Source organism: Mustela nivalis (genome assembly GCF_964662115.1).
Source record: "Mustela nivalis genome assembly, chromosome: 8".
Lineage (NCBI taxonomy): Eukaryota > Metazoa > Chordata > Mammalia > Carnivora > Mustelidae > Mustela > Mustela nivalis.
Window position 1 is genome coordinate 134,254,115 of NC_139027.1, and position 25,583 is coordinate 134,279,697.

Below are 25,583 nucleotides of genomic sequence, written 5' to 3' on the forward strand. Positions count from 1 at the left end.
CTTCCAGGCCAAAGGGCACTGCGTGGTTACGGTAATTAGAGCAATGAATCAGAACTACAGTTTAAATGAATCATTATTTGCCAAGTGCTTTTAATTATAAAGAATTTAACTCTAAAATTATAACAAGGACTGAAGATTTACAGAAAGGTTCTCTCCCCTGGAAAGACTACACCCAGAGGGTTCTCCATGAGCTCCGTAATTTACGATCTAGCCACAGCTGCGTGTCTTCGATTCCCCCACATGCCTCGGCACCTGGACCAAATTATTATTTAACATTTGGGGCAGTAACAAGACCTCTGACAACATCATGGCTTTGGCCAGCAAGTTTCAGTAACAGCGGGTTTGAAGGAAAGGACAAGCGAAGGGTATCCTCTCCAAACCTCTGAATTGTATAAGCTATCTGAACTCACGCCTCCAGAAATATTCCCGCTATTTCAAATGGGGGATAACACCGAGCTCTGGGGCTTTGCATTCCAGGTGAAACCAGCCGAGAGCAAGGCAAAGAGAAACACGGGAGCCCCGGATTTTTTGCAAAGACCTCGCTCCCAGACTAGCCGACATCCAATCAGAAGACAGGGGTGATTAACCCCAACCAACACCGAGGGCCATGGGTGTCATGTCTCCAAGTTCATTTATTTTCTCCTTCAAATTAACACACTTATCCCCCTTTCCAACCAAAGACGTTTCAGGGAGGAGGAATAAAACTGGATTCTGAAATGGCCTTTTAATTCTCAAAGGAAAAGCTCATGCACCCACCGAAGGGCTGTCCACATGCACCTTGAACATGCTGGTGATCACCAGGGGCTCGGCCCGCATCAGGAGGAGGACCCAGTCTTCAAACATCCTCACATTCCCCATATGGAAGAGTTTCACATCGTACCGTGTTTATCTGTGGCCTCCTCCCCACAGGCCTTGAACCTACACACATTTCTCCTTACTTAAAAAATACCGGGGGAAAACAAAACCAGATGTGGTACCCACAGAGGCGGGCTCCAACTCCTTCTGCCCCGGGGAGAAACCACGGGTCCCCTTGTCGAGGGGGGACCCAACAGCCCCACACGAGGTCAGAAGCTGAAAGAAGAAATCAAGGCCTCCACAGACAAAGGCCCCTGATGAGGGCCCTCGGGTGGCTACCTCACACCATACACCGCTTCAAGGTCATTCTCCACGTCCCAGCCCACATGTGAGACACAGGGCTGAAAATGAACACTAGCCCCTCCCAGCAAGAATGCTGGTGTGTGTCAGAGGGACGACGAATACCGAAATTAAAGGTCGATCCCCCACGAATACCCGTTTTCTTCCTAAATGCAATTAAAACATCTCCACATAGGAGCGTTCGTAATAACGAACCCTGGGGACGGGGTGCAACTGGTAAAAATGCGGTTCCATCAAAGAGGAAAAATGGTCGTGGAAGCCCCACTTCGTCCCCCAAAGAACGCTCAAAGCTCATAGCTCGTTACCCATACAGAGTCACCCCCCTGCCTCCCGGCACGGGCTCTGAGCCTCTACTTCCAAATGAGTCAGCTGAGCTATGGGATGATTATGTGACTGAATAAACTCAATGTGGACTACTTCACAGACATCACGAGCACGGCCAAGGCCACACATTTCAGTCTGTGGAAACTGAACCCCATATAACCCAGGGTTTTGCCCCATCAGGAGGTGTCCAGAGATATTTCTGGTTATCATAACCGAGGGAGGGGGCACCTCAGGCATCCAGAAGGTAGAAGGCAAGGACGCTACTGAACACTGGGAAGCCCAGCAAGCTCACACGACAATTATATCTCAATTTAAAAAAAAATTTTTTTAGGGGTGCCTAAGTGGCTCAGTGGGTTAAGCCTCTGCCTTCGGCTCAGGTCATGATCCCAGGGTCCTGGGATCGAGCCCCACATCGGGCTCTCTGTTCTGCGGGGAGCCTGCTTCCTCCTCTCTCTCTCTCTGCCTGTTTGTGATCTCTGTCAAATAAATAAATAAATCTTTTTAAAAAAAAATTTTTTTTAGATTTATTTATTGATTTGAGAGCAAGGTCATGTGCAGGAGGGAGGGGCAGAGGGACAGAAATTTCAGCAGACTCCGTGCTGAGTGTGCAGCCCCACGCAGGACTCAATGTGGGGCTCGATCTCATGACCCCAAGATCACAACCCAAGCCGAAATGAAAAAAAGTTGGATTCTTAACCGACGGCACCAGACACCTCTGTAGCTCAATTTTTTTTTTAATGTACTAATAAATAAAGAAACCAAAGGAAAAAAATCATCCTATCTCCTCAGCCTGTCACGGTTTTTCCTCAAAATGTTTGGACATTTATAGTTTATTTAGGTTTTTATTAATAGTCGGCAGTCTCCCTGCAGAAATCTCTTAAAGTCCCCTCTTTATGAGGTTAATTTAGTGAAATGACATCCATCAAACGGGTCACACGGACACTCATCACCTGCGACCTACATTCCCACGTCCTAAAAATAAGCCCCCACAGACTTCTGACTCCTGCCACTCTTCCCACAGGACACCTCAAGGACCAGACTGGACAGACGCTTGTCAGACATACGGATGGACCGAGGGTCCCTGGCTTGATCTCAATGCTCTCGAAATTTAAGATTTAAATTTTGCTCTAAGTTTGAAAATACAAACGCAGAAAGAGACACCCTAATCTCTTCTTCCGTCTCTCCAATGGGTCACCTTGCAAACCGTGCTGTGGAGTCCACAGATTGAGACACTGGTTTTCTGGAAAACAGGGCAAGCCTCAGGTTCACGGGAGCTTCTCAAATGCTATTGTACTTTAGAATCACCCGGTTCACTGGCTAAAACTGTAGGTCTAGAGGGTCTGACCATCCCAAGGGATCTGCCCCAGGAGTTTCAGGCGGTGGACTTCATGAAACGCTGGCCTAAAATCCCATTATTAAACTCTAAAGTCAAGTCAATGACTGTGGGGAGCTCAGGGGATCTTTCTGGGGTTGCAGCACTGGTTCCACAGCTCTGTAAATTTACTAAGAAAAAAAAAAGTCACTAACTTGAACACTTAACAGAGCCGCATTTTATGGTAGGTCAACTACATACCCATAAAGCTGTTTTAAAAACCTGGAAGAGCCCTTGAAAGCCTCATCACGAAAGTATTCCCGTGTTCACGGCAGGGTTTTTGGACGGCGTGGGAGAATGCACACACCTCGCAGGGTGAGCGGGTACCATAACTCTGAGCTCACACCAGCCTCCAGACGACCTGACCTGTAACACTCAGCGATTTTAACTCCAAGGCCAGGGTGGGTGAGTGAATTTATGAGCTTCCGCTAAGCCAGGGGTCTGGGGTAGTGCTCACGGTAAGAAATGTCTTTCTGGGACTTTTAACACTTTACAAAGTGTGTTATCTGTGCTAAAGCAAAAACAGACCTTAAAAGCTGAACTATGCAAATACCCTGAGAAGGGATGGTTTCTGTAAATATCACAAGCTCTTAAAAACCCCACCCCAGTGGGCAAAGGGGTGTCTCCTGCCGGGGGGTGGGGCGGCACCATGACCAGGAAGTTGTCTGGTACAATCACCAGTCGGCCTACGGTGCCAAGGAGAGGGCTAGAGGGAAGAGGGTTCAGCCAGACGCTGGTGAGTGTGACCACCCACACAGAGGACCCCCTCGGGTGGGGCCCGGAAGGCATGTGGGTTCAACGGTTCAGAGGGAAGAGTCTGTTCCAAGACACAGAAACAAGGCAGCTCCCCCTGCCCCCCATGCCGAAGGAGTAAGCGGAGGAGAGAGTGTACGCCAGGAGGGAGGGGTGGGGACACACGCCATGCCTGGAGCACATGGAGGTGTCAGCCCCAAGACGGAGTTAACAGAACAAGGGGCACCCCGTGCTCCCAGGAGGGGTTCAAGAGGAGCAGCAGGGAGACTGTGTGGGGCAGGGGGATGTGTGCGGACAGCCAGGCAGGGTAGAGGGCAGGTTTGGCCTAGCAGGTGACAAGAGATGAAGACAGAAGGCCAAACACATGATCAGGGGGAGCAGACCTCACCAAGGGCCATGGACTGACGGCTGAAGGCAGGTAGGGATGGGGAAGGAAGGGGCATTTCTCAGATCCTGGGAGAGAGGAGCGCGGTAGGCAGGGGTAGCACGCACTAGGACAAGAACCTCTGGAAAAGAAGCAGGTGTGTGGGAATATGGGAAGGAAGTCAGGACTGCAGGGACACTGTCCTTAGGCTCCGTAAGCAGCCATGCCAAGCACGCTAGTGTCTTGAGTCTAGAGCTCCAGGTGGGGCAGCAGACAGAGACGGGGGTCATTGCCACCTGCAGGGCGATGGAAGCTCGGGCAGGAGGGACCATCTGGAGAGTGACACATGGGGGCCAGTACAGAGCTGCAGACCACCAACGCCACACAGGGTGATGGAACAAGAGAGAGGGACAGGGGGCTGGACGTGGCTTTTCCTTCCCATCCAACTAAGTCCTCCTGAGTTTTTAAGAGTCCTAAAGTCCATCTTTGAAACTAGTCTAGGGATTCATTTGGAGACAAGCCACAAATGCCCACACAGGCAGCCTAGAAGAATTATAGGTGTTTCACTTACGTGGATCAAATTCACTGTCCTCCGTTTAAAATTCACTCCAACTTGCAAACTATATCCCCTGTTCTGCCATTCTCAGGAAATAACCCTAGAATCCAGGCGTGCCTTCCAGTGAATGTTCCGGAAAACTCAACGTCTCATGTAACCATGGCACAAAGCATTCAGGAGTTCTGCCTCTACTCCGTATTGAGAAATACTCCCTTCACATTTCTAACTGGCCTTCTGACAACAAAAATATTATCTATTTTGGCAAATTTAAGCAAAACGTGGCCTCTCTATTCTCATGTCCAGACAAGTGCCACCACATACCGCTGGCCCGTCAGCCCTGATGCATCTCAGAATTACCAAGGGTTTGCTCGTGTGTCATCTTACCTCTGAGACACAGCAGCCCAGCCCTGCCCTAATCAGAGTGAGTTGGAATCCCTCACATATGAGGCCCAAAGTCAACGTCCTTCCTTTTGTTTTTGTTCTTAAAACATCACTAGCGATTTTGAGTAGCCAAGGTCCTATACCCAAGGGTGTGTGTGTGTGTGTGTATGTGTGCGTGCGCCCACCAAAGGTATAACTTTTTAGGAATATTACAACACTTTCCAGTAATACCTTTCTCTGAAAAAGGACTAGTTTTGAAAAACCTTGCAGAAACAAATGCAGGAGCAGAGAAGCTACAGGCCATTTCGGATAAATTAATCCCTTCCGTGTGGTCACAGAGTTGAACCCGGACGGGAAACTGAAGCCCACCGGTGACGACGGTTTTTCCTGAGCAGATCAGTCATGCCTGCTGCTTTGGCTCCTGACCAGGGAAAGGAAGTAAAAGTAACCAATAGGTGCCCAAAGCTATTTCTGGCACTAGTCACTGGCAGACAAGTCTCTCTTGGGTTTTTCCCAGTATCCAGCAGAGCAGGGTAACTCTGGGAATGAGAAAGATGGCACGGGGGAGGGGGAGGGCTGATTTCAAAGGTGATTTTATTCAAAACATAAGGGACTGACAGTTGCCCTGGGTTCGGAAGGAGAGGTGTGGGGGCAGGGACAGGGAATGATGCCTAATGGAGATTGGGGTCTCTTTTGGAGGGGATGAGACAAAACTGGTAACAGTGATAGTTACACAACTCTGAGAATACACCAAGAACCACTGGACAGGACTCGTTCGCTGGGTGAATGGGACAGTATCGGGAATCCTATTTCAATACAGGGGTTCGTACGTGCAAAAGAATCGTTTCCAGTATCAAAGCAGAAGGCGTTACCTGGGTATAAACACTAAAAATGTGGCTCTGCACTTCATCCATGGAGTCAAGGCTATAGGCCACGGTGCCCAGGTGCAGCCGTTTGAAAACCATCTCGTTCTGGGTGAGAGTTCCTGCAACACAAGACACGTGAGGAACCCGCCCACCTCCGGGGGCTTCCCGGAACAGGAGGGATCCTGGCTGTCGTTTTCTGAGCATTTACTACTCTACGCCCTGCCCTGGTTTCAGCACTGCCCCTGCTCCCCTGCTCGGGAGATGTCCGCAGTGTTTATCTGGTCTGTCCAGAATCGAACTCCTTTTCTTTTGAAAATTGCTTCCTGGATTTCCACAGGGGGCACGATCACCCTCATTCCCTGGGATGGTCTAGAAGGCGCATCAGGCAAGGCGGCTGACTCACTCCAGCAGCCCAGACGGTGGCACAGGACTTATACACGGGATTCTGTCCAGAAGGGATCTGAATGCTGGGCAGACGGATACACGGACAGAAGACGAACAGAGTCAGGTTCACCCCCACTGAGGGAGTCCTACAGCGGCTACCCCAGGGGCTCTGAAGCAGACATATCCAGAAATCTTCTGGTTCTGTTCCTTCCTGAAACCTCATTTTTCTCTGATGGGCTGAGCCACAAGATCTTTGCAACAGACTCGCTTTTGTCCCATGGTCACTCAGTGGTAGAGAGGAAGCTCAACCCAGGTGTCCCCACTCCCCGTCCTTGCTCTTAGCCACTCTGAAAGCAAACTGCAGGGCAGTGTTCTGGGGCGCGGCGATGAGGACTCGAAGCCTGCTCGGTCACCCTACGCTTCTGACACGGCAGCCAACCTCCCCGTGCTTCCTTTCCTCATCTGTAAAATGGGGCTAAAAATACCTCCCTCCCAAGATGAGGTTGAAGATTCACTAGACCACCCTCTGTGAGCGCCCCGAGAAGTGCTTTGAGCCTAATTAGTACCGGGTAAGGCTTTGCTGCTTGACGGTGAGGACAATCGTCACCAAAAAAAAATCAACATTCCTCAAAAGCTGAAGAGAATAAAACAGCAGCAAGCATCCATCTCTAAGATCTCCAGGAAGAGAATGCAAGCGCCGCCTCTCACTGGGCAGCCCGAGGAGCTCCAGGAAACAGCTCACCTGTCTTGTCTGTGAGTAGGTAAGAAATCCTGCCCAGCTGCTCAGGGATGGTGCTGGAACGAACCACCGTCCCGGGGATTTTCGAGTCCCTCCGAATCACCCAGCTGTACACAATCTTGCCCATGTCCAGGTTCACACGCAGGCTAGTCCGAAAAGCAGAGCAAACAGGTTAACAGGATGTCCGCGAGGCTCCCTGGGTCTCTATCTGCAGACAGCAAGGACCCTAAACGACTCTAAACCCCATCAGTGGGGCTGTAACATTTGGAAACCCCTTCCCGGGGCAGCACAGCCTTGAGGCGGGAGCCACAGAGTCCACAAGTCCTCTCTTAGTTACCTCACAGAAAAAAATCACCAATTCCACGAAGCTGTTTTGGACTAAAATAAAACAATGAAGGTTTAAAATGCTTTTAAAATACTGAAAAGCGGGGCACATGGGTGGCTCAGTGGGTTAAGCATCTGCCTTCGGCTCAGGTCATGGTCCCAGGGCCCTGGGATCAAGCCCCTCATTGGGAATCCCTGCTCAGCAGGGAGACTGCTTCTCCCTTTCCCACTCCCCCTGCTTGTGCTCTCTCTCTTGCTACATCTCTCTGTCAAATAAATAAGTAAAATCTTAAAAAAAAAAAAAACCACCCACATCCGATCAGCAGCAAGTCTGCTCCTCCTCCCCCTTCTCCCCACCCCACAGGCTTTTTCTCTCTCAATTAAATAAATCTCTAAAAAGAGAGAGAGAAACCATTAAGCGTGCAGCTCAGTGGTATTAAGTTTAATCACACGGTTGTGCAACTAACACCACCATCCCTCTCCAGAACATTCTATCTTCCCCAACTGAAATCCTATGCCCACGACACAACCCCCCACTCTCCCCTTCCTCCAGTCCCTGGCACCCACCACTCTCCTTTCTGTCTCTCTGAACCTGACTGCTCTGGGGACCTCACATGAGAAGACTCGTACAGCACGTGACCTTCTGGGACCAGCTGATGTCACTCAGCATAATGTCTTCAGGGACGTTGTACTGTGTGTCTGAATTTCATTCCTTTTTAAGGCTGAATAATATTCCATTACATGTATCCTCTTCATCTTGAGACATTATGTTATTGTAAAAAATAAAAAGAAATTGTCACAGTCGTTCCTACTCCTATAAATTAACCAAACTGCCCACTATTTTCCTGGCTAGTCACTGGTCGCAGGAAGAGTCAACTCACTAATTTTCAATAACACAGTAGACAGAGCTTTAAAGATTACAACGTCATTTAACATTACCTTACAAACACTTTTTTCTGCTGGTGATAGAGCAGAGGTACTTATTCTTGGAAACCAAGATCCAGACCGCACTGGCGAGGGGTCCAATGCCCCTCTTCTAGGAACACTGCGGTACCAAAACTACAATCCCTATCCTCAGGAAAACATGAATTCTAGCTGGGATGACATAAACACCCAAAAGAGCAAGACAAATCACAAGCAACATACCAAGTGTAATATTAGAAGCACTAAAAGTTTCAGGGGGAAAAAAAAAAACATGATTTATTTTAATAATATTTACTAAACATCAATTATGGGAGACAGTAGAAACGAGTCCCCAACAATACAGAGCTAAACAGTTAAACCTAGAATATACACTAGGGCTGTTCTAAATAAAACACATCGGGGTACCAGTCACCCGTATATCTGATGTCCAAAGTTACTTACAATGCACTGCTCTGAGAAAAAAAAAAAAAAAGAAACAAAGGTAGATTTTACATACAGCAGAATCTCCCTTTAAAATAGAAAAGAGGCTAGGGGCGCCTGGGTGGCTCAGTGGATTAAAGCGTCTGCCTTTGGCTCAGGTCATGATCTCAGAGTCCTGGGATCGAGCCCCGCATTGGGCTCTCTGCTCAGCAGGGAGCCTGCTTCCTCCTCTCTCTCTGCCTGCCTCTCTGCCCACTTGTAATCTCTGTCTGTCGGGTAACTAAATAAAATCTTGGAAAAAAAATTAAAAATAAATAAAATAAAATAGAAAAGAGACTAGAAAAATATATATGCCAAAATATTAAGAGCACCCATCACTTAGTTGTGAGATTAGAGGTGATTTTGATCTTATTCTCTGGTCACTGTGAATCTTTGTTTTCTCCTACTACGACAATTCCTTGTATTATTTTCTAAGAGCATTTATTCAGCCTCCAAGGAAGGCAAGCCAGCAGCTGGCGTGTCACCATTGCTCATCAGTCCCCGTATTTCCCTCTGAGTGTGGATCCACCACCCGGGATTCACCTTAACACAGCCTCTGGCGGCCAGCGCCAAGCTCCAGAGCCGGCCCACGAGACGGGCGCTAAGCGGCATCCCCGGCACAGAGCAGGCAGGGCAAGGGCTTCTGAGCAAAGACTGATTCAAGAAAGGCTGGTTCACAGAGGAACCATCCTTCTCCTGCTAGGGCCCAGAACGGGATTCACGCTCCCAAGTGTGCCCCATTGGGACCACAAGAGAAAAAGAAGAAAATGGCCTGGGTCCTTCTCCACTCACCTGATGGGGATGATGTTGGAGAACAGCAGGAGGAAGCGGATGATCTGGAGGTACCAGCGCCCGGCAAAGTGCTGAAGGGCCACCATGACCAGCGACACCACCACCAGAGCGCCGAAGAGGATCTTGGTCAGGCAGTTCACCTCCAGGTCAAACAGGCCGATCTGTGGGACGGAGCAGCAGGGGGAGCCTGTGCTTAGTCGGTGCACCGGAGCCCAGCTGGAGAACTGGTCCTTCTCCAGGAGCTCCTGCGCCCCAGGCGAGAGACAGTGGGACCCTTTGGTCCCTACGTCTTTGGTTCAGAATACTGGGCTCCAGGGGCTGGGCTTCCTAACACACATCCAAGGGGCCTCAAGGATTTCTGATTGCGTTAATTTTTTTAACAATCAACAAGACTTAGGGGCACTGGGTGGCTCAGTCAGTGAAGTGTCTGCCTTCGGCTCAGGTCATGATCTCAGGGTCCGGGGATCGAGCCCTGCATCAGGCTCCCTGCTCAGTGGAGGGTCTGTTTCCCCCTCTCTCTCTACCGCTACCCCAACCACTCAGCTCATGCTCTCTCTCTCTCAAATAAATAAGTGAAATTTTTAAAATAAAAATAAAATCTTAAAAAAAAAAACAAAAATAAAATAAAATCTTTAAAATAAAAAACAAACAAACAAAACAATCATGAAGACTTAGACTTGGACACACATAAACAGGTCACGGTGCCTTGGGGGCTACGTGCGGGGTGACATACGCCACAGCCTGTAAAATGGGCTCGGTCCCCGGCTCCTGGAACTGCCCCACACATGGATCCGGGGCTGCCTGACAGCTCAGGGCACACACGCCGGTGGGACCTGATGGCTAAGACTCGTGAGTGCAATGATTTGAATAATCACAGATCTACTTCAACGTGTCTGCAAAAAAAAAAAAAAAAACGGAACCAGCAGGCCAAAGCCGTAACTTCACAGAATCGTGGCCCAGCACGAGGCTAAAGCATCGAATAAATGGCCTTCTGGTCGTAAGGACCATGGGGAGGCAATGACCAGAGGTCTGGAAACCGCACTCGTTCACGGCGTCGACAGAGGAAGTCATTGTACAGTTTCTGGCTAAGTCTTGAACTGTGGGGGAGGGGTGGGGCCAGGAGGGCAGGTCGTGGTGTGAAACGAGTGAGAACAGGGCCCACCTGGAGGCCACAGAGTGGACCCCCCGCTCACCACGCCACAGCCAGTGTCCTCTGTGGGGTGGATCTGAGCCCGCCCCTTCCCTGCCGGGCAGCGTGAGGCCACGGGGCTTCTCACAGCCACTGCTCAGCTCATGAGCCCATGGAAGCGCCCGGGCTCCCCGGCTGGGGTGGGGGTGGTGGGGAGTAAACGGGGGGGGGGGGTCACCTGTGAAGGATGGGGCACCATGCAGGGCACGCAGGAAGTGCTCAACAGTTTGAACTTGAAAGCTTTAAAAATTTTATGAATTCCCACAAATACACAGGAACGCATGCTCCTGTGTGACACGGATGCATGTGCACATGCGCACACGTGCACAAACACATGAGAAGACAGTACGTCCATATGAATGAAATAACACTATAAGGTGTTCCTGTCTTTAAATCTAGCTCCTCTGGGGGCCTGGGTGGCTCAGTCGGTTAAGCGACTGCCTTCAGCTCGGGTCATGATCCTGGAGTCCCGGCATCGAGTCCCGCATCGGGCTCCCTGCTCAGTGGGGAGTCTGCTTCTCCCTCTGACCCTCCCCCATCCCACGCTCTCTCTGTCAAATAAATAAATAAAATCTTTAAAACAAACAAACGTCGAGCTCACCTTACTTCGAGGGTTTGAGGTGTTCATGACACTCCGGAGTTCTCTGCCCGTGTAAAGGACAACACCCACGACAGTACCTGAAGCGAGAAAAGCGCAGCACAAAGAGGCGTGAACACGGACGACGATCCGGGGCCACGAGGACCAGCCCTGCTGCTACTCGCCACAGGTAGCCATTTCGATTTAAATTCAACAGAAATTCATATATCCAGGTCCCCGTCTTCCCTCCGCGTCCACCACGGTTTCGAGCGCTCGGCGGTCACGGTGAAGACATAGAGCACTGTGACTGTTGCTGGAAGGTCGGCTGCTCAGTGCGGGTCTGTGGGGTCCCCTGGGGACCTGGTGGAGGTCTGCCCGTCATGCCACCGCCCTCAGAGGCTTCCAGAGGCGCTTATAGGACATTCCTATCTTCAGACACTATGAGAACTTACAAACATGCTCTCATTAGAGCCTTCTTCCCGCTGAGTCTGATTCCTTTAGATACTGTGTCCAACGAGAACACAGGCCAGATGACCCATCTTTATCCATCTTTCTAAAAGTCAGCAACTTATAGAAGAAACGCAAAAGGCCAGTTAACATTAGAAAAGATGCTCAACTTTGTGAGTAATCAAAGAAATGCAAAATAAGCCACTTTTATCCCTATTGCAACAATAAAAATTCCACAGACTGATAACACCCAGTGTCTCCGCCAAATGGGCCCTTGTCATAACACGCTGTTGGCTGGAGTATAAACGGGAACAATCTATTTTGGGGTGAAACTGGTCAGATCTATTAACAATCTACCTGTCTCCTCTCCTCAGCGTAAGCCACAGAAATGCTCAACACAGTGGGGAAGACCCGACAGCAAAGGAGGAAACGAGAAACAGGCAATCACAGACGGTGGCAGGTGCCGTCATGAAAATCAGGCAGAGGAACAGACCAGAAGGAGCTGGAGAAGCCCGCTGGTTGGGACTGGGTGGTCGGAGAAGCAGCCTCTGAGATGAGGACGCCTGAGCAGGAGCCTGAACCCTGAGAAGGGGCCAGCCCCGCCATGCTCTCAGGGAGGCGGCCAGGAACACAAGCAAGCTGCTCTCTGCTGGGAACGAGAACCACCTCCACTCTCCTCTCTCAGAGGGAGATGCCAAAACCTCAGAGAGGGTCAAACAGAGCTGGTCAAGAAACCCCAGCCCAGAGGACGCACTGGGACTGCGTCTCCCCGACAAAGCCCCAGGAGGACACACTGAGGTCCCCCCTCCAAGCTTAATGCACACAACGCAGTTCCCTTCCAGGAAGGCTCAGCAGATGGCGGGCCAGGCAGAGCTCACTTGCTAGTCCCCTGGCAGATGGCGGCTCCAGTGAACGCAGGCCTGCGGCCACAGCAGATGGTCAGACCAGAGGTGGCCACGCAGCCACTGCACTCGTTCCTGCACAGATGTAGTGGGTGTCAGTCCCCGCGATCGAGGGTTCAAGAGGGTCCTGATGACAAGGACCTCTGAACAGTTCCTGCACTGGTGCCGGCCAACCTTGATGCCTGCCAAGGCTGAAATGAAAATGGCCCTTCTCCCCGGTGCCTGCCTCTGCTCAAGGCCAAAACCCCTTCCATAAGATCCAAACGCCAGCTACAGTCGCCCAGAGAGAAACCACACACGTGCACTGGTTTGGTCTATACTGGGGCTTTCGAGGTTTTGAATTCATCAACATCTTTTAAATACAGGAACTTTCATATAAAAAAAATTGAGAATTCTGGCTCCTCCTGGAAACTTAGAAGATCTGGAGACACTGAGTCCGTACTCCCAGCAGGTGCCAAGCACGGGCACTCCCTTTATCCGGGGGCAGGCTCTCAGCTCATCCTGACCCCCATGCGGCCCAAGCCACCCCTTCAAGACCTCCTTTCCACTCAGCCGGCTGGTTTCTCCAAGTCACACTGCTGTGGTCGGGTGTCACGCCAACTTCTTCCTAACTCTCCACGACAGCCCAGTCCCAGGGTCAGGGCCTACTCTGTGACCCCTTTGTCCCTGTCTGCAACAAGATAAATGCTACCCCTGAGAGTGAGCTTTCGGAAATGTTTACAGCAGTCAGAAACCGCTGCGGCATTCAAGCGAGTAAGCGCACGACCAGTGCCACTGGACAGGGTCCAGACCAGCTGGACACGCTCAAGCTCACATGCCCATGTGCACAGGCACGACTGCCCACAGGCTGTGCAAGGGCCACGGACTGATCTGCTGCGGACCGGAACCGGGGGAGGCAGGCACACAAGCAACTGGAGAGCCTGAGAAGAACCGGGCTCCGGAGCCCCCCGGCCATGCCCCAATCCTTCCCTCTCTCAGCCCAGTGACTCCCCAGCCTAGCGGCGAGGGGGTGGGTTGCCATGGTGACTGCGTCCTCTCCAGGTTGAGGCCAGCAGAGGCAGCTGGACCCTAAGCACTGTCTGGCAAGCGTTCTCATTCTTTCAGACTTTCAAGTGGTAACAGCAGAGTGACCGGAACATAGGACTTCGCTTCTGAAGAGAACAGAGAAGTGAAATCTCACAGAATCAAGATGACTAACGATGGCGGTTTCTTGATGGGGCGCACCAGAAGGAAATGGCTTGCATATAACCAGGCTTGCATCAGAATCAGAATGCAGTCAAAGGACTACTCACTGACAAGCAGGGAAAACTGAGGCCACATAAGGAAATGGCACGTGTCCAGTGTCTCAGACTCTGAAACCCATGCCCGGTGAAGGGCTCGGCAGGTAACACCACTGGGTCACGGCTCTCACCACTCACTGTCCTCCCCATCACCAATCACAAACTTTGAAATGTCTTCTCCCACCTGTTTTCCACTCTCTGCCTCCCAGGAGAGGACCTCCTAGGCTGTGCAACCTCAGGCAACTTGCTTAACGTCTCTGAGACTCCATTCTTCATTCCATGAAACCCCCCTTTAATGTTGTGAGACCAAAACAAGAGAGTGGCAGCAAAATGCTTCATAAATAAAAAGAGCCCAATAGGGCACCTGGGTGGCTCAGTGGGTTAAGCCTCTGCCTTTGGCTCGGGTCATGATCTCAGGGTCCTGGGATCGAGTTCTGCATCAGGCTCTCTGCTCAATGGACAGCCTCCTTCTCCCTCTTCCCCTGCCTGCCGCTCTGCCTACTTGTGATCTCTCTCTGTCAAATAAATAAATAAAATCTTAAAAAAAATAAAAAGAGCCCGATAAACAAAAGACTCATCACTGTTCATCTCTGAGATGAAGGCTGACAAGTCCCTCCACCTCAGAACTCTCCACATGGCCACTTAAATTGCTTCCCTTTACACTGGTTTCAGAGGGATTTTGGAGACCCGCCCCCACTTCCTCCCATCTCCTCTGTCCTTTGTATTCAGTTTAGAGTGAACTAGAAACACCATGAGGATGAAGACGAGGACTTTCCAGCAAGCCCCCGCAGCGCCAGGACCGAGCAACAGAGCATGGCCGCATCCCATAGAGACGCTCAGGAAAGGTTGTTGGGGGGGTCTGGCTGGCTCAGCCAGATGAAGAATTTACGACTCTTGAGCTCAGGGTTGTGAGGGTGAGCCTCACACTGGGGAGCAGATTATACTTAAAATGATCCTTTACTTTTTTTTTTTTTTTTTTTTTTTTTTCAAAAAAATAAAAATAGGGGTGCCTGGCTGGCTCAGTTAGTTAAGCAGCTGCCTTCAGCTCAGGTCATGATCTCAGGGTCTTGGGATCGAGTCCCGCATCAGGCTCCCTGCTCCGTGGAAAGCCTGCTTCTTCCTCTTCCCCTGCCTGCCGCTCTGCCTACTTGTACTCTCTCTGTCAAATAAATAAATAAAATCTTTAAAAAATAAAAATTAAATAAAAGTTAAAATTAAAAAATAAGTTTGTTTTGTTTTGTTCTGTTACATGGAAAGAAGCAGGCAGAAGAGAAGAAAATCACCAGAATAAAAACCAGACAGACATGTGAACATGTATTTACTACTAAAATGCCAATATTGTTGAAGCAAGTGGCTAACCAAACAACTCAAACCTATGAGGAATCAACGCAGCTGTTACCCTTGGGGCGCCTGGGTGGCTCAGTCACTTAAGCATCTGTCTTCAGCTCCGGTTATGATCTCGGGGTCCTGAAATCGAGGGACCCCCTCCCACCCATGCATCCAGCTCCCTGCCCAGTGGGGAGCCTGCTTCTCCCCTCCTCAGCCCCTCCCCCATCACCCACCTTCTCGCTAGCTCTGTTTGCTCGCTCTCAAATAAATAAATAATCTTTTTATAAAGGTCGCTGTGTGGGGACTGGAAGGCAGCGGGGGGATCGCTGGGGGCTGACAAAACCCCGATTATTGATCTATGCACTGGTGCTAAGTTTGGAATTCAGCCAGTCTTCCATATATGCATTATCTTTTGAAAAAAGGGAAGGAGAAGACACCGGCCTGCAAGGAGCACTGGACTTACCGCCTGGCAAGCAGATGCCCACATCCCAGGCGCCCCTGTGCCCCCAGCTCTGCCTGAGCTGGACACAGCACAACTCAGGAGTTCTACCCCCCGTATCTGATCTCCGTTCACAGCCCCATTCCGCCCGCCGCTCTCCATCCCAAAGTGGGCGCTCTCTCCTTTCACACACGTCCAGTCCCTGGGGGCAGCCTCGACACAGGGCCACGTGCACAGACTGGGCGCCAGGGTCTAGAGCTTCTGGCTGGAGCTCAAGTAAAGCCCTTATGCCAGTAAGGTTTCCTAACATCACTCCATGCATTCAAATATTTTAATGTGAAACTATATAAACACTCCAAGAAAACATCAGTGTATTCGTCTCATTTTAAAGCAGGTAAGATTTTCTCAGCATGTCGCAAAAACCAGAAACCATAAAGAAAAAAAAAAATCAGTAGGTTTGAGGGTATAAAAATTTTAAATTTTTGTGCCAAAATACAAATGAGACCAACTGGGAGACAGTAATTGCAATTAAGGTAAAAAGCAGAAGGATAATATTCTTAGCCTATAAAGAGTTCTTAGAAATCATTTTTTTAAATTCTTTTAAGATTTATTTACTTGAGAGAGAGAGAGACAGCACATGAACAGGGGGAAGGAACAAAGGGAGAAGCAGACTCCCCACTAAGCCAGGAGCCCTGTACAGGATTCACTCTCAGGACCCTGAGATCATGATGTGAGTGGAAGGCAGACACTTCACCGACTGAGCCAACCAGGTGCCCCAGGAATCAATTTTTAAAGGAATCCATCAATAGAAAAAAAAAAATGGGCATTGGCCATAAACTGGCAAATCATATATACATTTTAAAAATGCAAATGAAAAAATACAAATGAAGATAAAACACTTTTAAAAATCCAACTTCACAAATAACTTTTTTTTTTTCAGATTTTATTTTTGGGACGCCTGAGTGGTGCAGTCAGCTAGTATCTGACTCTTGATTTCAGCTCAGGTCATGATCTCAAAGCTGTGAGATGGAGCCCCAAGACCAGCTCTGTGTTCAGTACAGAGTCTGCTTGGGATTCTCTCTCTCAACATAAAACATATCTGCCCTTTACTCTAGGATTCCCGTTTCTATGGAAATGTGGATAACATCAATATTTAGAACTTCTATCTGGAAAAACCAAACAAAGCACATCAAAGACAAAAGCAAAAGCCAAACAATAGACATTGAAAAGAAGATTTGCATCACATCGAGATGAGTTTGATATTGTCTCTGCTAGGAAGCACGCTCACAAGTCAATATGAAGAAACAGAAAGTAGACCGACCAAAACATTAGGAACTGTCTTATGTGTAGAAAGAGGTTCCCATATTCTCAATGAAATAAACAAAACAAGAACAAGACAACCTCTATCACAGACAAGAACAGTATAACACTATGAAACTCCTGCGTATCAAATACGCCACAAAACCTTTTCACAAAAACCAGAAATGGGGAACTCTCACAAATGAGTAAGAGCACGAGAACGAGAAGAAACAGCTAGCGGGCACAAAAAGTAAGGGACACAGGTAGAGAGACCACACAGACCACAAGGAAAGCCAACCTTCCAGGCAATCCAGGAAATGCAAATCGAAACACACTCCTTATTTTTCTGCCAAATTATTAAAAGATTAAAAGGAATAATTACTTGTTAATAAATGCATTCAAAGGGGAGGAAAACTGGGAAGGAAGAGTAACCAGTTCTGAGAGACGTGGTTGGACCTGCGGCAGGGGAGAGGCTGGAGGGGAAGGACTGCAGCAGGGGCTGGTGGGTGTGGCCAATGGCATGCGCGTGGTTTGTGGGTGGGGTTTGTGGGCGTGGCAGGCAGTTCCTCTTTGCCGGTGCAGAGCCTTAAGAACCCATTTCTCTTCTTTAGCCATCAGGAGGAATTGAGAGACATTCCAGATTAGGCTGCAAATACAGGCAGGGAGTGGAAAAGGAAAAATGGCAGAAGATGTAAAAGGAGTGCTCATCTCTATGTGCATTACGTGGTTCATCTGTGGATGAGTTTGTGCTGGTCTGTACTGGTCATTCCCTTCCTTAGCCACATAGTATCCTGACTGAGCACCTAAATTATACTAAAGAGCCACAAAGCAGCATCAAGCAGAAGAAAATGGGTTGGTAGGAGGGAGAGGTGCTTGAGAGGGAGAAAGCCGTCATCCAACAGTAGAGACAGGAAGTTGGCAATAGTAAAATCATATATTAATAATAGTATATGCTATTACCTCATATGTGTAATGTAACAAAGTAACGAGAACTGCACAATATGTTCTGCTTCTGGAACAAAGTGCCTGGGTTCAAGTCCCAACTTTGCCTTTTACCTCCTGTGTGACCTTGGGCAAGTTCCTTAGCCTCACAGAGCCTCAGTTTCCTCATCTGCAGAATGGGCTAATACCAGCACCTCCCCTCACGGTTAACGATGGGAGGGGTCAGTGCAATGGGTAATGCATGTAAAGGCCTCGCCAAGGTGCCGGACAGATCCGTGGCTCCCCACTGCCACCAACCACCATGACCGTAGACACTGTTTGGCTCCTGGAACCGCTTCTAATCTAACCGCTTCTAATCTCTCCCCAGTGTTCAAAAACTAAAAGACACCAATTTCCACATCATCTTGGTGTTTTCAACACCAAGGCTCCAACTCAGGCCCGTGGCCCTTTCCTGTGCTGGGGGGAGGGACCGCCTAGGACTGGCAGGACGAGCTCAGCAGCCCCCCCAGACACGACCTCCGGCCAGCACATCCAGGCTGGCCCAGTTTCTGGGAGAGATTAGGACGTCAATCTCAGGTGGCAATTAAGGGCTATTCCCGGAGTGGATGCTGCCGAAAAAGCGCCGGCCACAACAGCTTCTCTCAGAGGTGTCCACAACCGTCTGAGGGGCAATCAGATGTCAGCGAGACTCCCTGGAGGGGCAGCAGCAAGTGGAAAACACCATGTGACCGCCGGCTAATTTTCCCCACTGACAGATGATTATTCTAATTACACAAGAGGATTTTCTTTCCTTTTCAAATTGCTAACACATTCCCCAGAAAGGGCGCCCTTACCCGACGCGATGACAGTGCCGGCCCAGAGCGTGTTCTCGATGCTCAAGCTCTCGCTGATCGGAGGGTCGCTGTCTTCCTGGAAAAGACCGATGGGCATGCATTTATCCAACAAGGTTCTGGAAGAATCCACAGGCTATTTCCAACGTGCTCGTCCCAAGACAGGAAGAGAGGACGACCCCTATTTGGAAGCCCCCAGGTGAGCCAGGAGAGAAGGGCCAAGCTCCAAAGCCACCGTCCTGGGCGTGCTTTTCATGCCCAGAATCATCCGTGACCGAAGGAGGACAGGCTTCCAACACTGAAGACACGTCCAGCAAGGCAAGAACTAAAATGCAGAAGCAAATCAAACAGAAGCAGCCCTCTGCTGGCCCGTCCTATGGCTTCTAGGAAGAGACCATGATTCGGTGGAGTTCCCAGATTCTTCAAATAATTGAAAGCTAAATTTAATTTCTAGCCTTTAGGTAGAATAGTTGGGAAGTGGCTTAAAAATTGTTAACAATACCAGCCGGGGCTTGTGTGAGTAGAAGAGGTCACGGATGTGTCCAAAGCAGACATAAAAAGTACCTGCCTTCCCACCACAGAGTTCACAGTAATTCTAATGCTGCTGGGGTCTATGCTGTCGGGGAACTTCACGCTGTTCAGAGGCCGGGAGAAAAACCCCGCTGTGCCAACCTCACTATGTCAGTTTTCAAGCTGGGGCTACTTAGGGGAAGCTCATCCCTTCCTGGAGCTCAGCTACCCCCCAACGAAGACCTGCCAACACTTCTTCTCTGCAGCACCGTCCCCAGCATGTGTTCTCAGCAAGGCAGCAGCGCCCGGTCAGCTAAGCCCACTTACTCTGGTGAAAGTTCCCACAAAGTTGTGAATGTCGATATTTGGCTCTTCTGCGTAGACGTACGACCGAATCTGGAGGAGATCCTGTTCAACAGAGGTAATGTTTTCGAGTTAAAACAAAGTTCGGGATTAAAGAGATCTCAGGTGGGGCGCCTGGGTGGCTCCGTTAACTGTGCTCAGTTAAGCCTCTGCCTTTGGCTCAGGTCATGATCTCAGGGTCCTGGGATCGAGCCCCGTATCGGGCTCTCTGCTCAGCGGGGAGCCTGCTTCCCCCTCTCTCTCTGCTTGCCTCTCTGCCTACTTATGATCTTTCTCTGTCACATAAATAAATAAAATATTAAAAAATAAATAAGTAAAGAGATCCCAGGAGGCCCCCAGAGTTTTTCAAAAGCAACTCTATCCCCCAAACAGCAAGCAGGCTCTCAAAAGTACAGGCGAGGTGGAAAAAGAGAAGAAAAAAATTCTCTATTAGAAACTACGTTTAGGGGCGCCTGGGTGGCTCAGTGGGTTAAAGCCTCTGCCTTCAGCTTGGGTCATGGTCCTGGGGTCCTGGGATCAAGCCCCGTGTCGGGCTCTCTGCTCACTGGGGAGCCTGCTTCTCTCTCTCTGACTGCATCTCTGCCTACTTGTGATCTCTGTCTGTCAAATAAATAAAATATTTAAAAAAAAAAAAAAGAAACTACGTTTAGCGGTCGCTCCACACGCTATCCCACAACACCCTGACAGACTCCACAGTGAAGACGCCTGTGTGTCTGTGTTCACCCGGTGCCTCCCAAACTGGCTCATGGCCTAGGTCCCCCTTCTGCTCCACTGCCGGGGCCAAGAGCTGTTGGTACCAACGAAGGTCTGTGCTCAGTCAACGGTGCTTACTTGGCCCTGTTCTGTGTAAGGCCTTGGAAAAGGCATAAAAAGCAAATAGAACACGTCACACCCAGGAAGATGGCAACCGTCCGAAAAGTATGGGTGAGAATATGGAGGAACTGGAACGCCCGTGGACTGTTGGAAGGAACGTAAAGTGGTGCAGCCACCGCGGCAAACAATATGGCGGTTCCTCAAAAACTTACACGTAGAATTACTGTGATTAGCAAGCCACTCTCGGGGAAGTGACAGCAGGGTCTCGAAGATGCTGTACGGCTGTGATTACGCACCATCACCGAAAGATGCCAACAACCCACGCATCCACTGACGGGTAAATGGATGAACAAAATGGAATACAGCCATATAATGGAATATTGCCCAGCCTTATAGAGGAAGGGAATCCTGACACAGGCCACCACATTATGCTAAGTGAAATAAATCCATCACTAAAGGACAAATACTGTATGATCCCCCTTTGATCGGGTCCCTAGAACAGTCAAATTCATAGAGACAGAAAGTGCAGTGGTGGATGCGGGGGACTGGGCAACGGGGAACTGGTGTTTGATGGGTCGGAGTTTCTGTTTCACACGGTGAAGAGCTCTGGAGATGGACGGTGGGGACAGCTGCACAACGTGAATGGGCTTACCGCCCCTGAACTGTACATTTTCAAATGATAACGTGGTAAATTTGATGTGTATTTTACCACAATGAAAAAAATTGAGAAAAAAAAAAATCTCCAGTCAGGTAGTCAGGCAAATCCAGACCACAACACACCTTGGCTACAGGGACCCAGAGCGGGGCAGAGGTTACTGGCCGTCCCCCGCCCAGGGCCTGTGGCCTCTACTAACGAGCTAGGAGGTCCCACGTGCAGATGGGTTTATCCTGTGGCATTTATGTACTAATAAGAAAAGGTTCTGAGGGGGCGCTTGGGTGACACACTCATTTAAGCATCAGACTCTTGATTTCAGGGCTCCGGTTGTGATCTCAGGGTCGTAATCTCAGAGTTGTGAGACTGAGCCCCACATGGGGCTCTGTGCTCAGCGTGGCGCCTGCTTGAATTTTTCTCTCTCCCTCTCCCTCTCCTCCTTGCTCTCTCTCAAATAAATAAATAAATCTAAAATTTAAAAACAAAAAACAAAACAAAACAAAAAAAAAACTCAGAGATACATTCAAAGTGGACAGGAGCAAAAGTTGCAGAATCTCAAACACAAGGTAATCTCAGATATGTGCGCGCCCCCCCCGCCCACCAGCAAGTTCACAGCTGTACATGTGTGGGGAGGTGTGCTGGCAGAGGTCTGGGAAGATCACCACTGACTTTACAGGATCCCCAGAGGGAAGCAGGTAAGGTCTGGGGCAGAGGCCACAAGCAAGACTTTTCCTTTCTTCCTCCAGGGCTTTCCATACAATGAATTATTTATTTTAACAAGAGCACAGTCTTGTGATGCCCAGGTCGTCCCTTCATATGGTTCTTCTGCTAAATCGCTGCTCCCCTCTCGGATCCCTCTAGCCTCTCGGATCCCTCTAGTCTCCTAACAAGGACAGCATCTCCTTCTCTGGGCCCCAGCCCAGCCCCGGGGCCAGACGGGGCAGGGCAGGGGATGGGGAACAGGGAGAGGGGCCAACAGCGGTGTTCCTTACACCGATGCATCCAAAGCACACACCGACAAATGCAACTCTGTGCAGCAACAGACCTGCACCTTCGTGACAGACCCGCACCTTCATGATTCTAGGCGCTTCCAGGCCATCTCTTAAAGAGAGTCCTTCAAATCATTATGAGGACTAGAAAGCTTCCCTTGGAGAAATCTTACCAGGAAGTTAAAACGCGTCACCCAGGAAAACCAGAACCCTCTCACTAGACCAACCTCATCTCGGGGCAGGACGGTGCCCCCTCAGGATTCCCAGGGGCTCCCAACCTGTGTTAGAAACTCACTGCTCCAGAATTCTGGTTTAAGAATTAATATTAGTAATGGTGCCACTTCACTTGTCACTGACCATGAGACATCATTAGGACAGGGGGCACATTTACCGGCCTATTAACATGGAACACTGTCCTGCCCACTCCTTTCTCACAGAACATGGATAAGGAACAGCATTAATCCGTGTGACCACAAGCCCAGGAAAAGCTTTCATGTTCTGCCGAATCCTTTCTTTTTTTTTTTTTTTTTACAGAGAGAAATCACAAGTAGACGGAGAGGCAGGCAGAGAGAGAGAGAGAGGGAAGCAGGCTCCCTGCTGAGCAGAGAGCCCGACGCGGGACTCGATCCCAGGACCCTGAGATCATGACCTGAGCCGAAGGCAGCGGCTTAACCCACTGAACCACCCAGGCGCCCTGCCGAATCCTTTCAAGCCACTGTTGGGGAATGTTGGCCTCTGAGCGTTTAAATTACATTTTGTGACTCTGTAACCTTGTCCATGGGCCACATCCAATCCATGTGGCTCATCCTTAAACTTACTCTTTGGCTCCCTGGCCCTCTCGCTTTACAGATCACGGCCTGAGTAATGTGGGGTTGACGGGGAAGTGTGGGGCTCTGCACACCCTTGAGAGCCTGCTGGTTCTAACTCCTTAGGCCACCCCCTGGGAGAGGGCCCGTGACTGTTCCACACATGGCTCTACGTGCTGTTCCTCACACTGTTCCACGCGTAGGGTATTCAGCAGTGCACATTCCAGGCAGAACTCTGCTCTCAGAGATACTGCCTGGAAGTAAGTCGGGTGGGAAGACAAGGGGAGGGTGGTCAGAAAATGCCTCTCACACAAGGAGATCTGTGCACAAAACCCAGGAGGTAGGCTGGAGAGGCCCAGCCCGGCAGCCATTGGAGCACAACTGTCCCCTGTGGAGGAAACAGCAAGCGCAAACACCGGGACCCAGAGGGAGAGGGCACAGGCAGGCAGAGCACCCAGGCTGAGGTCAGGGTCCTGGCAGGGACACAGACCCCACAGAGCCTGAGGACAACAGCAAGGACGGTAGTCTGGGTTCTCAGGAACGAGAAGCCTCCAGAGGTCCTGAGCAGAGGGATGATACCCCTATATGCCTTTCCTTCTAGCTTTATGCAAGGCACAATGTCGAGGCTTTGTAAGATTCTGAGCTCCCTCTACAGAGCCCCCAACCCTGCACTTCACCCGGCTGCGTGACTTGAAACAAGTGCTCAGGGAGGCCCCCCAGGACCCCATCCTGCCCGCCCTCCTTCCCACCTGACGACCCTCATCGGGCCCTGGAGGGCCTCTGAGTCCGAGAGCCCGACAAGGACACTGGTGCCAGTCTGCATTTCCGCGGGAAAGCTACTCACGGCCGCGGTGGGGAGCCTCTGCGTGCAGGCCACGGGGAGCCGCAGCTTCCAGTCTGTCTCGCCGTCCAGCTGGTCCGTGCGCAGGAAGCAGGAGCCTGTGGAAGGAAGGTGGGCACTGTCTATCCGCTTTCAAAGCCAGGATCCCTCCCCCGGCGGCTCTCAGCAGTTCCTGCTCTCGCCGTTGTAAAAACCCAGTCAGTGACCAACCACCAAAAGGGAAAACAAATACCCCATTTCCCACTTTCTCTGTAAGCTCTGGGGTCGGAAGATCTGGGTTCAAATCCTCACTCCAGGGACACCTGGGTGGCTCAGTCGGTGAGGCATCTGCCTTTGGCTCAGGCCATGATCCCAGCATCTTGGGATCGAGTCCCGTATCGATCGGGCTCCCTGCTCAGCAAGGGGCCTGCTTCTCCCTCTGCCTGCTCTGCCTGCTGCTCTCTCTGACAAATAAGTAAATTTTTTAAAAGATTTTACTTATTTACTTGACAGAGAGAGAGAGATCACAAGTAGGCAGAGAGGCAGGCAGAGAGAGAGGAAGGAAAGCAGGCTCCCCACTGAGCAGAGAGCCCGATGCGGGGCTCGATCCCAGGACCCTGGGATCATGACCTGAGCCAAAGGCAGAGGCTTAACCTACACTGAGCCACCCAGGCGCCCTGACAAATAAGGTAATTACAAAAAAAAAAAAAAAAAAAAAAAAAAAAAAAGTCCTCAGTCCATCATCCACTCACAAGAGGAACCTAGGCCAGTTTCTTGACTTTGCTAAACACCAGCAGGCTCGGTCTGTGAAATGGGAAGACAGAGAGCACAGGAGCTTGCTATGGAGATTGGGTGCGAGAAGCCCCAGCAGGGGGCTGGCACGGACAGCATTCGAGGCCATTCTGGGCAGGAGATACCTGATCAGGAACCAGACTCCTGGATTCAAGACCAGCTGCCCGACTTACTGGCCATACGTCCTTGGAGACGCTTAGCCTCTCCAAGCCTTGGTTTCCCTGCGTGTAAAAGTGGACAGAACAGCACCCGCAGCATGGACGCCACAACAGATCCTGGCGGCTGCTCAAATGCGGGAAGCGCTACAAAAGCACGTGCTTGTTCCCCACCCGCACGCAGAGGCCTCTTTCCGCCCGACGAGCCTGTCCAGCAATGCGTCAGCGGTGGGTTTCATGAGACCCAGAGCGCACTGAATTCCTGGACAGCTAAGACCTCCGGGCAGCACTGAGGAAAAGCATGTCTAATCTTTGCGGGGGCGGGCAAGGGGCAGGGAGGGAAGCATTTCAGGGACCCTAATCAATAACACTCTGTCTTCACAGATAAGGACATAAGAACCCACTGAGGACAAAGCTGGAGACTTTGAAAGAAGATTTTTAATCGAGGGCCTTCCACTCCATCTCTGGATAAATTATTGTTCATATAAAATTTCACCTGCACTTTTATTTGATTCATAATAAAATACGTTATAGCAACCCTGAAGGAATAGAAATGTTATTTTTTCCAGAGGCTCAAAGATCTGATTGTGCCTGTACTCAGGTGAAAAACAGCTTTGTTTCCTCAAAACAGCTTAAATAACAGAAAAAAAAGAAACGAAGGTGATGAGCATCAACAGATGGGGTTGGGGTGCAGTGGTGTCAGCCACCCCGGGAAAAACTGGGGGGAGCAGCGTCGGGTAGGAGCCTAGAGCAGCTCGCTCAGGTCCCGGTGGGCTGTGGTAATAAATACATTCAGGGGTGATGGTGGGCGTGGCCTCACGGCTTCTGAGCGAAGGGCCAGAAAGGCCACCTACCTCTCTCTCCAGCTTCTCTAGGGTCACACGTATCTCCTGGCATTTTCTCAGAAAAGAGGGGATTTCTGGGTGCTTCTATCTGTGAAACATGCTTCCTGATCGCGCCAAGTCCTACAGCTGAGCCCAACAGCAGCCCAGAAAGGAAAAGCATAGCCGCCCTCAGTGGAGACCCCACCAGCTGGCACTCGGCCTGGGTCCAGCT

General features: G+C 50.2%; 1 protein-coding gene across 8 annotated transcripts in view; it reads right to left on the minus strand.

Annotated features, from left to right (window-relative positions):
• Positions 1 to 25,583, minus strand: part of ATP9A (ATPase phospholipid transporting 9A (putative)) — a 131,964-nt gene that overhangs the window by 50,386 nt on the left and 55,995 nt on the right. For all 8 annotated transcript variants that reach the window (XM_082744925.1, XM_082744924.1, XM_082744929.1 and 5 more), the window contains 7 exons: positions 23,605 to 23,699; positions 19,465 to 19,545; positions 18,631 to 18,706; positions 11,184 to 11,260; positions 9,394 to 9,554; positions 6,898 to 7,040; positions 5,778 to 5,890 (listed from right to left, as the gene is read on the minus strand). In XM_082744925.1, the coding sequence (XP_082601051.1) occupies positions 5,778 to 5,890; positions 6,898 to 7,040; positions 9,394 to 9,554; positions 11,184 to 11,260; positions 18,631 to 18,706; positions 19,465 to 19,545; positions 23,605 to 23,699 (746 nt within the window). The remainder of the gene's footprint in view (positions 1 to 5,777; positions 5,891 to 6,897; positions 7,041 to 9,393; positions 9,555 to 11,183; positions 11,261 to 18,630; positions 18,707 to 19,464; positions 19,546 to 23,604; positions 23,700 to 25,583) is intronic.